Source organism: Microtus pennsylvanicus, chromosome 21 (genome assembly GCF_037038515.1).
Source record: "Microtus pennsylvanicus isolate mMicPen1 chromosome 21, mMicPen1.hap1, whole genome shotgun sequence".
Classification (NCBI taxonomy): Eukaryota; Metazoa; Chordata; class Mammalia; order Rodentia; family Cricetidae; genus Microtus; species Microtus pennsylvanicus.
In genome coordinates, this window is record NC_134599.1 from 13,265,418 (window position 1) to 13,281,849 (window position 16,432).

A 16,432-nucleotide genomic window follows, 5' to 3' on the forward strand; every position below is an offset into this window, starting at 1 on the left:
CTCAACCAAGGCCTGGCCCCTCCTCTGGTCCTGATTTTTCTCACACAATAGATTTGTACCCTGGTGTCCTCCCCACTCCCTGTAGCTCTAACTCACACCTCCTCCAGGAGACCCCCTGTTCCCTGTCACCCTAACTCACACCTCCTCCAGGAGACCCCCTGCTCCCTGTCACCCTAACTCACACCTCCTCCAGGAGACCCCCTGCTCCCTGTCACCCTAACTCACACCTCCTCCAGGAGACCCCCTGCTCCCTGTCACCCTAACTCACACCTCCTCCAGGAGACTCCCTGCTCCCCGTCACCCTAACTCACACCTCCTCCAGGAGACCTCCTGCTCCCTGTCACCCTAACTCAACCTCCTCCAGGACACCCTCCGCTCCCTGTCACCCTAACTCACACCTCCTCCAGGAGACCCCCTGCTCCCCATCACCCTAACTCACACCTCCTCCAGGAGACCCCCTGCTCCCCGTCACCCTAACTCACACCTCCTCCAGGAGACTCCCTGCTCCCTGTCACCCTAACTCACACCTCCTCCAAGAGACTCCCTGCTCCCTGTCACCCTAACTCACACCTCCTCCAGGACACCCTCCGCTCCCTGTCACCCTAACTCACACCTCCTCCAGGAGACCCCCTGCTCCCCATCACCCTAACTCACACCTCCTCCAGGAGACTCCCTGCTCCCTGTCACCCTAACTCACACCTCCTCCAGGAGACCCCCTGCTCCCTGTCACCCTAACTCACACCTCCTCCAGGACACCCTCCGCTCCCTGTCACCCTAACTCACACCTCCTCCAGGAGACCCCCTGCTCCCCATCACCCTAACTCACACCTCCTCCAGGAGACCCCCTGCTCCCCGTCACCCTAACTCATACCTCCTCCAGGAGACCTCCTGCTCCCTGTCACCCTAACTCAACCTCCTCCAGGAGACCCCCTGCTCCCTGTCACCCTAACTCACACCTCCTCCAGGAGACCCCCTGCTCCCTGTCACCCTAACTCGAACTTGGAGGCTACAAGATTGCTGGAGAGTAATTCTGTGGCTGAAGCCACAGACTGGCATTTTCCTATGGGAGCACCAGCAAACCAACACAACCGGGAAGTACAGAGGTAAGGCAGGTTGAGGTGCAAGTGAATGATAAAGACCTGGGCTTCACCCACCTACCATCCCTTCCAGTTTCCAGATGCTAGGAATTGGAGTCTTGGTCTCCTTGCTATACAGACGACAGGTCACTAAGGACTGTATCAGTACATCTGGGAGGCACCTGGAGTCCTGAGGGTGGATCGTTGGTGTTACTTTCCCCCAGGTTCAGACCTTTAAGAAGCACAGGGTAGGCATGGAGAAATGTGTCTGTGGAGAAATGGATGTCTGGAGCAGTGACATCCACCACAGGAGGCCAGAGTCAGTCCCGCTCCCAGGGCTCACAGGCTATGCTCCGCCCTCAATTGCTGCACAGCTTCTTGAGCAGCTTGAAGGATACTCCTCCCTTCTTTTCTCCCGCTCTCCTAGAATGCCGGTTCCCCAGGAAGGGGAGGAGTTCTTCCTGGTGCGGAGGCCACCGTCGCCAAGGCAACGCTGCTTTACTGGGCCCAACGGATTACGCGGCCTGGGGCTGCAGGCGGCCGCGTGGCCTGGGGGCGGCAGCGCCAGCAGCATGGACAGCTTGTACGTGGAGGAGGTGGCCGCCTCCCTAGTCAGGGAGTTTCTCAGCAGAAAGGTAATGGCTGTGCACTCCGAAGCCCAGGAGACCGCTCTAATGGTGGGGGGCAGCCTGGGGTTTCCGGCAGTACCTTTGCACCTTCGGGGGTGGGGGAGCATTCCACGCCTTCTGTTCGCCTCAGATTCCCCCAAGAGCGCACCTTTTTTCCCCCCCGCGATCGGGAAACTACATTTCCCAGAAGCCAGTCCTTCCTAGTGCGAGGCCACTTCCACGAAGGAACCGGGCCTTTGGTCTGCTGCCCTCTCTTGGCACCACTGTCACGGCAGTGCCAGGTTGGCAAAGGTGTCCAGGGCAGAGCAAGTTCTCCCAACCTGGGGCATAGGGCATGTCTCTAGGAAAGAGCTTCTCAAAGGAAAGTTCTGGACCGTCAGTCCTCTGTTCATTTAAATTAAAAGCGGAAATTCCAGCTGCTGCATGAGCTTTTGTGGAAGAATCATGTAAATCCTTTTATGCCTTGTCCCAGAAGAGTTTTCAAAGTGTTTATAAGTTAGGAGCATGGTGGGCACCTAACCATGGTCTAGGAGAGGAGGGTGCTTCCTGGGCGCCAGGAGTCGGGCATTGGTTTGTATTTTACATGAAGTGACTGGGGACCATGCACTAAGGGATCTGTGTTTCCAGGTGATGTCATATTCAGCTGGTCCAAAGGGTACTTGTTTGAGATGTAAACACACACAGACACACAGACACAGACACACACACACGTTTGAATGGAACAAAGGGGAAGGATCTGATGGTGGAAGTTTAGATACATGTTACTCGTTTGCAGTGTAAATTTGACCTTACTACCTCATCTCTCTAAACAGGAAGTTTGCGATTCCACTCCTGAGTAATGCAATTAGTGATAGACAGGCAGCACCCATGCATGACATCTGAGGCTTCTACACAACCTGCACATGGATATTCAACTTTACACTTCCTTCCCCAGCTCTGAGTGAATCTGTTTTAACATGCCTGTGTGCTTATATTATGATTTATGTTTATTTTGAAACACTATGGTGCATCTGGCTTCATAGTGTCTGCTTTGATCTTCTATCCCCAAGTCTTGGTTAGCGTTGGGTCACCAGTGACATGGGCTCAGAGGTGGATCGCTGATGCTAAGTCTAGGCTAGATGTAGAGGTGTCAGAGACGTCGCCATCCCTTGAGTGCAGTCCAGAGCCCTCACCAACATCCCGGGATCCCACTGCTTGGCCCCAGCTTACATTCCCAATCTTGCTTCTAGCTGTTCCTTCCTGTTTCCCTTGATCTGTTCTGTCCTGCGACAGAGTCTGTTTCACTCCCATGATCAGACTTGATCAGGATTGGTCCTGGACTCACCTTGACTGTTTACTCATTGGTTCTTATGTGACAGCTGTCACACCTGCTTGTCCCCCTAGACAGGGTCAACAAGCTGACCTCCCAACTGGGTAACACCTCCAAAACCCTACCTGCCTGACCTCCTCTTCTTCCCATTGTTTTATCTCAAAGAGGTATCTATATTTACTATGATGGATGGCTTTATGCCAACTTGACATAAGCTAAAGTCATCTGAGAGGAGGGAACCTCAGTTAAGAAAATGTCTCTATAAGATCAGGCTGTATGCAAGCCTATAGGACATTTTCTTCATTAATGATTGATGGGGAGGGCCCAGCCCATTATGAGTAGGGCTGTCTCTGGGCTGGTGATCTTGGGTTCTATAAGAAAGCAGCTGAGCAAGCTATGGATCCCTCCATGACCTCTGCATGGAAACTCCTGCCTCCATGTTCTTGCCCTCTTTGAGTTCCTGTCCCAACTTCCATCAGCAGCGAACAGTGAACAGAAGTGGAAGCTGAATGAACCCTCCCACCCAAGTTGGTGTGGTCATGGTGTTCATCACAGCAATAGAAACTCAAACTAAAATATTCACAAAATCACAGAGAGCCAAAGCTATGGGCTAGGGCAATTGCGTGTGTTTTGGTGGTGGTGGCTGGGGTGGTTCTGAGACAGGTCATGTTTACGTTGCCCTGGCTCTTTTCAAGCTCTCTCTGTAGCCCAGGCTGTATTCAAACTCTTGGTTCTCCTGCCTCTGCCTTCTGTGTTTGGATTGCAAGTGCCCAGCACCATGTCCAGGCGCAATCACTTTCCCATTGCTTCTGCTCTGGGGGTTGCTTCTGGGCCTGCCTCCTCCTTGTCACCGCCATCTTTTCTCCAACACACGTGTAGTAATATGGAGCGGCGGCTGGGCTGCGTCCCCAAAACCCCAGCCGCCTGCCCTGCCCCGGCTAGCTTATGCCCCAAATAATTACACGGACACTGTATTCTTTTAAACACTGCTCTGGCCCATTTCTAATCATCTGTGTAGCGCCCCTAGGTGCGCTTACCGGGAAGATTCTAGCCTAAGTCCATCCTGGGTTGGAGCTTCATAGGGTGCGTCTTCCCTGGAGCAGGCAGCATGGCGTCTCTCTGAAGGCGTCTGCTCCAGAGAGGAGAGCTGTGGAGTCTGACCTCACTTCCTCTTCCTCCCAGCCTTCCCTTCTGTTTACTCCACCCACCTAAGGGTGGGCCTATCAAATGGGCCTAGCAGTTTCTTTATTGCTTAAACAATGAAATCAACAGATTGATATATGACACTCCCACATCACTTCCCCTTTTTCTGTTTAAACAAAAAAAAAAAGGAAGGCTTTAACCTTAACATAGCAAAATTACATATAACAAAACAGTTATCAAGTAAAAATTACATCAGAAACATTTATACATATAACAAAATTGACCTTAAATCTCTATAAATAAAGCAAAATCTATACTAATACAAATTATTCATATCTATATCATATCCCCCTTTAAATGTAAAAGAACGTTTATAAACCATATTTGGGAACATGGGCGCAGTTTTTTCTCTCCAAACTGCTTCCTGCTGAATGGGGGTGTCGTTAATTAGGTCTTTCTTGGTATAACCTGTGTGCTAGTTTCATCTCAGTTGGCAGTTGAGCAAAGCAATTTTCTGAAGATGTTCACAGCAAACCTTCAGGAGGACGTGGTCCATCATACCAAATCGGGATAGATGCAATCCACAAGGTCTGATCCTCTGTGAAAACAAAAGAAGAATCTCTTTTCCAAAGTATCATATCCTTAGATCCAAATTCTGAAATCATACCCTCATGATATCTGTTCTGGTTCCACTTGGCAGCCCATATAATGAAATTTCTCTCTGTACTTAGCTCCTTCACAGTCAAAAATTTTAAAGAAAACACAATGTACATAATCCAGACTTTCTGTAAATTTTCCATCTTTATGCGGCTTATTTTTATTTATATCTATAACTATCTATACTCTGTCTCTTTAAAGACTTTACTTTTACTTTTTTCTTTTTAAACCATTAACTTTATTCTCTATATTCTTTTTCTTCTCTCTCCCAAGCCTACGTATATTCATCCAACAGTGTGATTCATTTAGTGGTCTGAATCTGTCCTATTGTGAATCTACAATTTTTTACTATCCAGGAGCACTTTTGATTTACGCCTTTAAATCACTAGGCGCTTAAGAATCTAAGCTGCGACATTTCTAAGTTAACTTTTTGGTTTTTGAGCGTATATCTGTAGACCAGGCTGTCTTTGAACTCTCGGAGATCCGCATGTCTCTGCCTCCCAGGCATTGGGATTAAAGGTGTTTGCTGCTACACCTTGAACTCACAGACATCTGTTTGTCTCTGCCTTCTAGGCACTGGGATTAAAGGCGTGTGCTACCACACCTTGAAGTCACAGAGGTCTAACTCCCTCTGCCTCCCAAGTGTCGGGATTAAAGGTGTGTACTAGGACACACAACAACTCTCTTCCTTTTTTTTTTTTTTTAAGAACTTCAACTTTTAGCTTGCATATATTTTTAACACACTTTGAACCATTCAGAAATTTACTCTGTCTTTGAATCTCTCTTTACAGTATATCTCTCTTTTTCTGACCACAAGAGCCTTTAATTTGCCAAGCAATATCAGTAGGACTAAAGGCGTGGCTTTGATGGCTGGATCCTTAGCTTTCCAGCCTCATGGCTGATATACTGGCTGTGGCCATGTTTATAGCATTTCAAGGTCCCTGCCAGCCAGCAAGCTACAACAGACAACACTCAAGTCCTCTCTCTGTAGCCGGCCCTCCTGCCTCAAACAGTCAGAGTTTGCCCTGGCAGGATGGCCCAGAAAGCCGGCATTTTTAAACAGCGCAGCTTTTTTCCTGCTACGGCTGAAAACCGAAAAGCATGTGTTCAGCTTTTCGTCAACACCATTTAAGTGTTTCGTGGCAGGACCTCTTAATGAGCTGCAGGGATTTGCAGCTGAAGCGGAGTCAGGAAAATTTCAAAATGGAGGACGTACCATTATGTGCTAGCTCTGGGGCCGCCAGGTAGGAGCGGCACTCAGCACTTTAATTCTGAGACTGAGCACACAGCACAGAAATTCTTTTCATCCAAGTTACATCCAAATCTGACACGCAGAGCACTGTGCAGTCTGAAAACACATCTCTGTATGGCAGCAGGAATCCGCCATGCTCTTCCGCCTGCCTAAGCCTGATTCTGCCTTCTGCCCAGGAGCAGGCGGGGAGCTCTGAGTCGTCGTCAAGGTCTCAGAGCACTCTCCTTCCGATCCCAAGTGGGAACACAAACATAAAGCCAGAGTTTGCACTGGGGGCACAGCCCCAGGAAGCCACGCTTTGAAATGACACAGCGTTTTTTCTGCTGCTGTTGCCGAATCAGGAAATCTCTCTACAGCACGCCACCAACAAACAGCAAAAATCTGTGTTAAACTCTCTCTCCCTTATTTTTAAGCCTTCTCAGGTTTTTTAAGGGGGTTTAGTCCATCACGTGGGGCGCCATCTGTAGTAATATGGAGCGGCGGCTGGGCTGCGTCCCCAAAACCCCAGCCGCCTGCCCTGCCCCGGCTAGCTTATGCCCCAAATAATTACACGGACACTGTATTCTTTTAAACACTGCTCTGGCCCATTTCTAATCATCTGTGTAGCGCCCCTAGGTGCGCTTACCGGGAAGATTCTAGCCTAAGTCCATCCTGGGTTGGAGCTTCATAGGGTGCGTCTTCCCTGGAGCAGGCAGCATGGCGTCTCTCTGAAGGCGTCTGCTCCGGAGAGGAGAGCTGTGGAGTCTGACCTCACTTCCTCTTCCTCCCAGCCTTCCCTTCTGTTTACTCCACCCACCTAAGGGTGGGCCTATCAAATGGGCCTAGCAGTTTCTTTATTGCTTAAACAATGAAATCAACAGATTGATATATGACACTCCCACATCACACACGTGCGTTTGTTTCTCTCTGTGCTATTCCTTAAGACCCCATTCACTCTCCCTGGTTCAACTCTATGTGCCTATCTCCCCCGCCCCCCCCCCCCCCCCCCCCCGGCCCCAGATTCACTTTTCATCAAAACCCATGGCAGACAGCGAGTTTGGTTTTGTTTTTCAGAAGTTTGCGCCATGATAAAGTTCTGAGGACAAAGGCGGAGGGAAAAGTTGGGGCCTACCTAGCTAGCATTTGGAGTCAGGGATCCATAAGGAGCAAGGGATATCTCTGGCCCTGAAGGAAGGGGTTGAGACCTCTCCTGCAGGTGTTGGGTGGTCGTAGTGTCTTATGTGGGAGAAAGCAGCTGTCTGGCTGTTTTCATATGGGGACGCCAAGCTCCTGGGGATGCAGGATTCCCCCTGTTTATTGTTGCCAGGCCTTGGTCTTTGTGTGTTTATAGTGGTGGTTTGCTGATGACTTGGCAGTTATCCATGAGCTGCTCTATAGGGGACAGGGTGCCAGTCAGGCTTCCTGGCTAGACCAATGTGGATCATGTGACTTCAAACATGTCTCCTGACTTCCTCAGCTGAGAAGTCAAGGGAACAATTGTTGGCCTTTTGACTGTTTTTTGTTTCAAACTTCCGTTTATTTTTAAAGGTTCGTCTTTCATGGCCCGTGTCTAGGCCAGACACAGAGCCGGAACTGGCTTTCGGCAAGCTAGTTACCTGGATTTCATTGTTATTTATAAAATAAGTGCACAACCCCAGCCTTAGCTGACCCCAAGTCAAACAGACAGAGCTATCAAGCCCATTGGCTTCATGAGAATGAATTCTGAAGTCAGCTCTGTGGCCGTGCCATGGCCATACAAGGAAGGCAGATGAGCTTAGTCCTAATGGGTCCCAGCAGTTTTCTGTTTACCGTGCGTCAGAGAGGAGAAGGTTTTCATTTCAGATGGCCCGCAGTGACTCAGACTTCTTCCCTCAGGGGTTGAAGAAGACGTTCTTGACCATGGACCAGGAGCGTCCCCGCTGTGAGCTCAGCATCAACAGTAGAAACGATCTCCGCAAAGTTCTCCACCTGGAGTTTCTCTACAGGGAGAACAAGGTATGCATCTGTTGAGGTGCGAGCCGGCTGGTATCCTTGCACCTGGGGCCTGGCAGCTGTGGCAGGAGGTTTGGGGATTGGCCAAGATGACAACTTTCAGAGTGAACTAGGTTCACCCCACCAGGCCTGAGCGTCCCCTGGTGGGTCTGAGGTCACTGAGTCTGTGCCTGAGAAGCTGAGTTCTCTGTGCCTTTTTCCCTACACAGTGGTAGCTTTAGTAAGATTGCTTAAGGATGTGTTTAGTAAGATTGCTTAAGGATATGTTATGCAGTAATATTTTATAAAATAAGATTTCCTCTCTGTGGCTGTAAGTCTCTTGTGACTTAGGTCAGCAGAGGTGAAAGCTAGGTTTAGCACACCCAGGGGTGTGGGAGTTGAGACAGCCAAGGGGACGTGTTTACATGTCTTCTTGAGGTATGGCGGGACCCCTGGCCCTAGATTCCCTACCCCACCGAACTGTTGTCACAGTGCCCTGGAGGCTTCTCCCGTGCCATCTATTTGAAGTAGAATGTTTTGTCTCAGTAGTGTCTGCCTTCCTCGTGCCCATGGACTTAGTCGACGGGCAGAGACTGTGTGTCTGTTTCATGTTGTGTCCCCATATTTAATGAGTTGTCTTATGACTTATTGACGAATCCTCATGTATCTGTGTGATATGTGAGCAAGAGGTTAGAAGACTGAATCCGTGAAGGCAGAAGCTATAATCCTGACTTAAATTTTCTTTCTGTTAGAAGAGTCCTCTCCAGGAAATGTTCCTTCATGCCTGGGCATGATAGACCTGATAGTTAGAGAGAGAGACCGGTGAATATCACCTCGTTCTGTGTTTGTCGTACTTTAAAAAGAAAGCCGACAAGTGCCATCTCATGCGGAAGTCTGACAGTGAGCATAAGGGAAGCCATGCTATGTTGAGTAAGGGGAGGATGTTCTGCCGGCTTCCGGGCCCACTTCTCTGGGCACAGGACCAAAGCTCTGAACCCTTGGTATGATGGGAATTTGCCCTTTGAGGAGTGCTGTGGGCCAAAGAGGCTGTTTGATATCTGACTAGGATAGAAATCTTTTTTCTTTTTTTGTCTCCTGAGACACAGTCTTATTCTGTAGCCAAGGCTGGGCCCAAACTTATTATGTAACTTAGGCTAGCCTCAAGCCATGGCAATTCTGCTTCAGCCTTCTGAGCATTGGAGTTACAAGTATGTGTGCTACCAGGCCCAACACTGGGCTAGAGATTGATTTTCCAAAGAAGACTTGGGTTTGGGGAGATGGCTCAGTGGTAAGAGTCTGAGTCTCCAGCAACCACATTAAAAAGCTAGTGTGGCTATGCATTCCTCTCTCACCAGCACTAGGGAGCAGAGACGGGTGGATCCTAGGAATTTGCTGGCCAGCCAGCTTCCCGTGCAGTGAGACACCTTATCTCCAGGCAATAAGGCAGACAATGATAAAGGATGGTACCTGACACCCCCTTCTGACCTCCTCGTGCCTGTGAACTTCCATGCACACCTGCACACTTATGTGCATGTAACACACACACACACACACACACACACACACACACCCCACCGCCTCCCACACATAAAAATAAATAAAATGAAATGAAATCCTAACTGACTGAATGCGCATATAGGAATGAAAACAAGACTGGAATATTCAGAGAAATCTCCAGATCCCTTGACAACTCACCAACTGTGTATGGTGTGGCAGAGGACCTTGGGTCAGCTTTCTCCGTGTAAGTGCCAGATGGGGTTCCAGGCAGGTATGCAGACCCCAGCCGCTGGCCTTCAGCTTACAGCAACTCTGTCTGCAGGAGCCCTTAGGATTCCATTGAGGAGGTTAGGCCCTGGCAGCCAAGTGAGGCCGGCCAGAGACCGAGGCATCCCATAGGACCTTTGTCCTTGTGTCCTCCGTACAAGTGTGTGTGTGCAGTCCTGGATCCGGGTATGCTGACTTAGTAGCTCTCTATCCTTCCTCTGCTGAGATGTTCATGGTGGGAGATGTTTCACAGGGACTGGGACCTTAACCCAGAAAATCCAAAGGACCATACTGGTCCCTGGGATTTTATGTAAAACCACTTGCACCTAATTTCTCAGAAGTACCTTGTCATTTATTTTCATGTTTTCACCATACCATAGTCTCTACAGTAACGATTATCTTCAAAACTTGAGGTTTCATCAGACCTAGGTAAATCTCTGACTGTTTGACATGAGCAGTAGTTTTTAGCTGTGCTAGAATGAATTGCAGCCTTTGTTTTAAAGACACGGATGTTTATTAGTCATCTGTTTTGAAATTCCCGGAGCCCAGAGCTCACCGACCCCAGGGAAATGCTACAGCTCAGTATGAATATTCCCAGTACCTTGTTTTTTTTCTGAGACATAAGTGATGGATTAGAAAACCCATGTAAGACTGAGGTCTGGGGAAATAGTATTAGCTTCACTGTGAGGCCGTGTGTCCCCTGTGAGCTTTGTGATGTAAGGACTCACAAAAGTGTTACATGGGCAGCCAAGTAGCCCAGAGTGCCTCACTAAGAGAAAAGGCAGGCTGTTTGAAATAAATTTCACATGTTTTCTTCAACTTGCTTCATTGTAATCTTAATTTAGACCAAGACACAATTTTTGGTCTTATAAAAACCAAGTAAATAAACCCATTATTTCCAACTTTAACTATCTGGTAAGGCTGTTGAACTCAGTATTTTCCACTGGTCATGGATCTTGGCCAGAGAGGAATAACAGGGGACGGACTTGGCGTATGCTGAGGGCTCCACACCAGGCCCTTCATGGGACACTTGGCTGCTCTGACTTGGCATACAGGGTGTGCAGGCCTGTGCTCCCAGCTCAGCTCTTGGGATGGGACTGACGCATGCCAGATTTCTGAAGCCAACCTGTGGGACACAGCTCCGACAACTAGGTGACTGTTCAGATTGTTTGGGGGAAGGGGTTTAGAAGAAATCAAAGCTCTAATTGTTGCTGTTTGGGTTTAGTAAGTCTCAGTTGGTCTCATATTTAAAAAAAAAAGGCTGGAAAACACTGATATCATTTATTCTAAAAACAATTGTTTGCAGAGTTTCTTCACACTTATATATATGTTTTAATCTTTGTGGTATAACCTGAGTCAGCCCCAGATGACTCTGCCTTTCATCTTAGCCTCTGGCTCCAGGGTCTGCAGTCACTAGTGGTGAGTAAAAAGAGGGATCATCCACTGTGTTAGTTACCTTGGTCTTTGCCATGACAAAATACCTGGCAGAAATGACTTAAAGGATGACACATTTACTTGGGATCATGATTTTCGATAGTTTGGTCCATCATGATAGGTAAGATACAGTGGCTTATAACATGATGTACGTCATCGAGGCTGGAATCAGGGGCAGCTATGACCTTCAAAATCCTGCCCCTTATCATCTGTTTCTGCCAGCCAGGCCCCATCTACTAAAGGCTCCACACACTTCAAACGAGTACCACAAACTGGTGACTAAAAACCCAGAACATGAGCCTGTGGGGGACATCCCAGATTCAAGTCATAACACTCACTACTAAGTGTTCAGGCCTCAACTGCTCCTCGGCTCTGTGGAGGCCAGAGAGCTGGTGGGAGGAGAGAAGTGACTGTTCTCAGTGGTCTTCTGACCCCTACATACTTGCAGTGGCACCCCTGCCCTAGAAATGAAGTGGAATACAGAATTAAATTAAATTGTATTTTCTTAATGAAAGGATATATCTCTTCTAGTTGTTTCTATAGGGAAAAATGCAAAAGGAAATTAGCTTTGGACATCCCTCTGTTTATGTCACAATGCACAAGACATTTGTTCTTGTAGGGTTAAGCCCAGCTTTAGGGGGCGTGTTTGCCTCGGGCTAATGTTTACCTATAAATCTGCTGGGCATGCGCCCAGTTGCCCCTTCTGCTTCCTGTTCTCCACAGGAACCATGGTACTGTAAGTCTATTTCACCATTAAAGCTGTATATATTTTTTACAATCTGTCTGCATTCATTAATGCCGCTACATGTTCTTTTAGAGGAGATTTTGTCTTTGTCTCTGCATCCCTACCCAGTAATGCCTGGCACACAAATGAGTAGGTGTGTGTTTGCTGGAAGTGTGTAGTGTGATGGGAACGCTGGTGACCTGTGTCAAAGAATCGGGATGGTCATCTTTCCACCCTTCTCTCAACGCTGTGCATTCAATTAATGATATTTTTTCCTTCCCAATGATAGGCAAGGGAAAAGCCTCTAAAAACCAACCTTGAGCTCATTACCAGATACTTTCTGGCCCATTCTGGGAACACAGACAACTTAAATCAAGAAGACCCGATCCCCACACTCCCGGTTCCAAAGAAAAATAACAAACTGTCTTCAAGGTGCTCAGAGACCACCCTGGTGAATATATATGATCTTTCAGATGAAGACACAGGAAGACGGATGTCCTGGTCAGAAACAGGCAAAGCCAGGTACCCACCTCTCCCTCCACCTCTTCACTCTGCCTGGCAGCTTGCGTTGCTGCCATAACAAATCACGGGGACAGTGAGTGTTCTCCAGGAATCAGAACCATGTCAGCCTTCCCTAACGTCAGCTGGGTCTCAGCGTCAGCATCATTTACAGACTGCCTTCACAGCAGCACCCAGCCTGCTCTCTCAGCCGCAACCTGTGCATCCATTTTGACCCCGTTTGTTCTCCTCAGCCCATGGGATGGTCCTGCCTACACCGGGGTGGGTCTTTACCTGTTTAATTAAGCCTTTCTGGGAATGCTCTCACGGATGCACCCAGAGGTGTGCCTCATCAGTCTCCCAGGGGATTCTGAGCCCAGTCGTGTTGACAGTGTGAGTTAATCATCACAGATCTCATAGTTAGGGCTTCCAGGGATCTGGATGTGCACATCTTTGGGTGTCGCTGTTCAGTTTACCCCACTGTATGTTTTGGGGTCTCTGCCACAGAGCCAAGTTAGTTTCTTCAAAAGGCCATGAGACTGACCATTTTGTGATGGTGTTTACATAGGATTTCAAAGGTAGACTTTATATTCCATGATTCCTAAGGTTCAGAGATGTGCTTTGAAATGGGTGTATTGTTTTCTAATTGAGCCTTCATTATTTGAAAAACAGTTTCACTGGTCTGCAACTATCACATGGTGCACGTGGTCTCCAATGGCATGCATAACTTATACAGTCCCATGCTGTATGAAGTTACCAACAGTGGGGTTAGCTTCTGGGGAATGGGTCTTTTCTTCCACATGGCAGAAAAGCATTTCTTTCTGGTGGTTAAACATGAAAGATCAGAAGGGAGGTAAAAAGGTGGCCCCTTTTGCAAAGGCATTTGCTGTCTGGTTGGGAAAGTCAGTATTTCTGAGATAAGGAGCAAACCAACAGTGTGGTAGTTGAAGCTTCCAGGTCCCGATCCTACCATTTTCCCAAGCCTGAGGCACCTTGGCATACTTTTTGTTCCCTTTTCTCTTTTTTCTTTCTTATATCCTGTCAGCTCCTGGTTCCTAGTGATGCTAAATGCTTCCACCCTTCCTGACCAGATGACAAAGTCTCCTTGTTCACATGTTTATCCTTTTTCCTTGCATAACTCTTATGAGTGCTGTCCTGGGCGTAATGTGGAGGTCAACAAATCCACAGATTCTGCCCTGACTTGGATAGTGTGAGCGTTCCATAGTCCACATTGGAACGCGTCATTCCTTGCTTGAAGGTCACAAGACACTCCCTGTCACTTTTAGGAGAAATCCCAGGTACCGTAGGATAACTTTGCAAGTCTGTTCCAGCCTAGCCCCCACTGCTCACTGGAGTGAGCTAGCTCCTTCCCAGGCCTGTGTGCTGAATTTCAGGAATTCTCCAGGCGCTCCCTCCAGCTTCCCCCAGCCTCTCTTGGTCTTGTCCTCTCTGCCTGACAATCCCCAACAATGACACAGTGACTGCTGCATTCACGTGTGGCCCAAGGCTTGCTGGGAGGTGGCGCAGTGTTGGTATCAGTGCCATGTATACCAGGGACCAGGAGAAGAAATCTGAGATCCGGAGATGCAGGCCTCTGAGCAGCCCAGGCAAAACTCCCCTTTACCTCAGTCCTGTTCTTTTTTGCTTCTTGCTTTTTTCTTCTTTTGAGATTCAAAATCTGGTCATTTCTTTGATACTATGTTTTGTTTTGTTTTTGTTTTGAGACGAGGTCTCTCTGTGTAACAGACTGTCCTGAAACTCTGTCTGTACAGCAGGCTGGCCTTGAACCCACGCAGATCCGCCTGCCTCTACTTCCTGAGTGCTGGGATTGAATGTGTGTGCTACTCTTGCCCGACTGTTGCTCTTAAAGACTTATTCTTGACTGGACTCAGACTTTAAAGTAGGAGCTCTCAGTGAGGACAGCCTCCGTCTCTTGGCAATCTGTTCCTGGCCTTTTTCCTGGCTTCTTTCATTCTCCTGGCCCCAAGTTTAGCATTTTCTGTACTCTCCTCATTTTTCTTAGTGTGCTGTTTCTTCAGAGCGATGTGTTGACATTCGTGTTGCAGGGCATGTGGGGTGCTGAATCTTGGGTGCTTTGGTCTTGAGCTTCTTACTTCATTTAAGGGCTTTCTGACCACATAGTACAGAAAATCATCTTCTTTAGAGAAGCTGGAAAGCTTTAGGATTCTGCTAGCGTTTAGGGCCCCAAGTGCTGAGGCACAGTAGAAGCTGTCCAGGAATCATCATCGTCATCTCCCCCCAGTCTCTTCTTCTGTTTCAATAGCCAACTTGAGAACACTCAGCTTGGCATCAACATGCATCCCTGAACAGACTTGAGCTTCCTCTCTCCAGATCTTGGCCCTTTCTCAACAGCAGGTCCATTCTGCCTTGGGTCAAGACATGTTGCTTCATGGGAAAACCTTGTTTACCATTCCCACAGTTTGGACAACATAAGCCTTCCACTCTTTACCCAGAGCACTAGCACCAGGGTGTGTGGCCATGCGCTTCTCACGGAAAGCACGAAGCTTGTGTTCATCGTCTACTTCAGTGAGTTTCTCACAGCCAGTTATTGGGAAGATTATACTCAGCTTCATCTCGACATGGCTGACCACTAGGATGCACCACGAAAGGAGAGCACTTTTTGCTTCTTTTTATTGTTTCTAACTTTTTTCTTTTGCTTCCTCCCTGCCCGGTCTTGCACACACACCACTACACACACACACACACACACACACACACACACACACACACACGTGCAGCTTTACTGAACACCTGGAAATGTCAAGTCTGCCTAGGTGTGCTCTCTGTACCGCAAGGCCAAGTTCTGTATGCCCAGCGCTGCACTGCAGGTTCCTTCCTTTATCGTTTGAATCTGCAGGATCTAAGATGCTCTTCAGCTGTCAGCCATTAGGGCTTAGGGTCCCTTCGGGGATCGTGGTCTCTGACTTTTCCTGTACTTTGTTGCACTTGCCCTGGTACCAAAGAGGTGCTTTCTATTTCCTACTTCTACTGACAGGGCCTTGGCTCATTTCCAATAATATATTTATGAATGATGGTTAACTATGGGGTTTATTATTATAATTCATTTGGTGGCTCTGTTTTAATGGAAATATTATGTTTTTGCAGGCATGCCAATCATGATGGGGACATACTTGGTAATTTCATATCACCCAAAAAGAGCCCACACAAAAGTAAGCCTGCGTACACGGTCCTGGGTGACAGCCTCCCTTTGGTTTCTGCGTGGGAGAAGGTGGAGCAGCTTCACTCATCAGAGCCTTGCACAGATGTGAAGAGGGCAGCGGAGAGGACCAGGCCAAAGTCTGGCCTGATTGTCCGAGGCATGATGGCCGGACCTGTCGCCAGCTCCCCGCAGGTGGGACTGTCGCCTTTCTGTTTTCTGTAGACCAGGGAGTGAGAGATGGGCTTTAGGCACTGCTGGCTGAGAAAGGGATGCGTGCAGCGCTTTCTTCTTTCTGGTGGAGTCTCAGCAGGCTTCATTGCTTCCTTGCCCTCAGTTTGCCTGCCTGAATTAGTGAAATGGATGCTTTGATCTCATCTCTCCTTACTGTGAGTGAAGATACACATTTCTGGCTTTGTCTTTGCATTCCTAGAGTAGGGTAACTCCCTTAGTTTAGAGACTATCATTGCTTACCACCGTGATTCAAGAAGAGTAGAAATCCTGGTCCTAAAGCTACCGGTTTCCTTCCTTCCTTTCTTTCTTTCTTTCTTTCTTTCTTTCTTTCTTTCTTTCTTTCTTCCTCCCTCCCTCCCTCCCTCCCTCCCTCCCTCCCTCCCTCCCTCCCTCCCTCCCTCCCTCCTTTCTTTCTTTCTTTCTTTCTTTCTTTCTTTCTTTCTTTCTTTCTTTCTTTCTTTCTGAGATAGGGTTTCTCTGTAGCTTTGGAGCCTGTTCTGGAACTAGCTCTTATAGACCAGGCTGGCCTTGAACTCACAGAGATCTGCCGCCTGCCTCTGCATCCTGAGTGCTGAGATTAAAGG

The 16,432-nt window shown here is 48.2% G+C and overlaps 1 protein-coding gene across 2 annotated transcripts in view; it reads left to right on the top strand.

Annotated features, from left to right (window-relative positions):
• Positions 1-1,450: 1,450 nt before the first annotated feature.
• The window catches only part of Mindy4 (MINDY lysine 48 deubiquitinase 4), a 111,857-nt gene continuing 96,875 nt past the window's right edge, over positions 1,451-16,432 (top strand). The window contains exons 1-4 of one of the 2 annotated variants that reach the window (XM_075955477.1): positions 1,451-1,711; positions 7,921-8,040; positions 12,228-12,460; positions 15,563-15,809. In XM_075955477.1, the coding sequence (XP_075811592.1) occupies positions 1,505-1,711; positions 7,921-8,040; positions 12,228-12,460; positions 15,563-15,809 (807 nt within the window). In that variant the 5' untranslated portion in view covers positions 1,451-1,504. The remainder of the gene's footprint in view (positions 1,712-7,920; positions 8,041-12,227; positions 12,461-15,562; positions 15,810-16,432) is intronic. The other variant, XM_075955478.1, reaches the window with a different exon arrangement.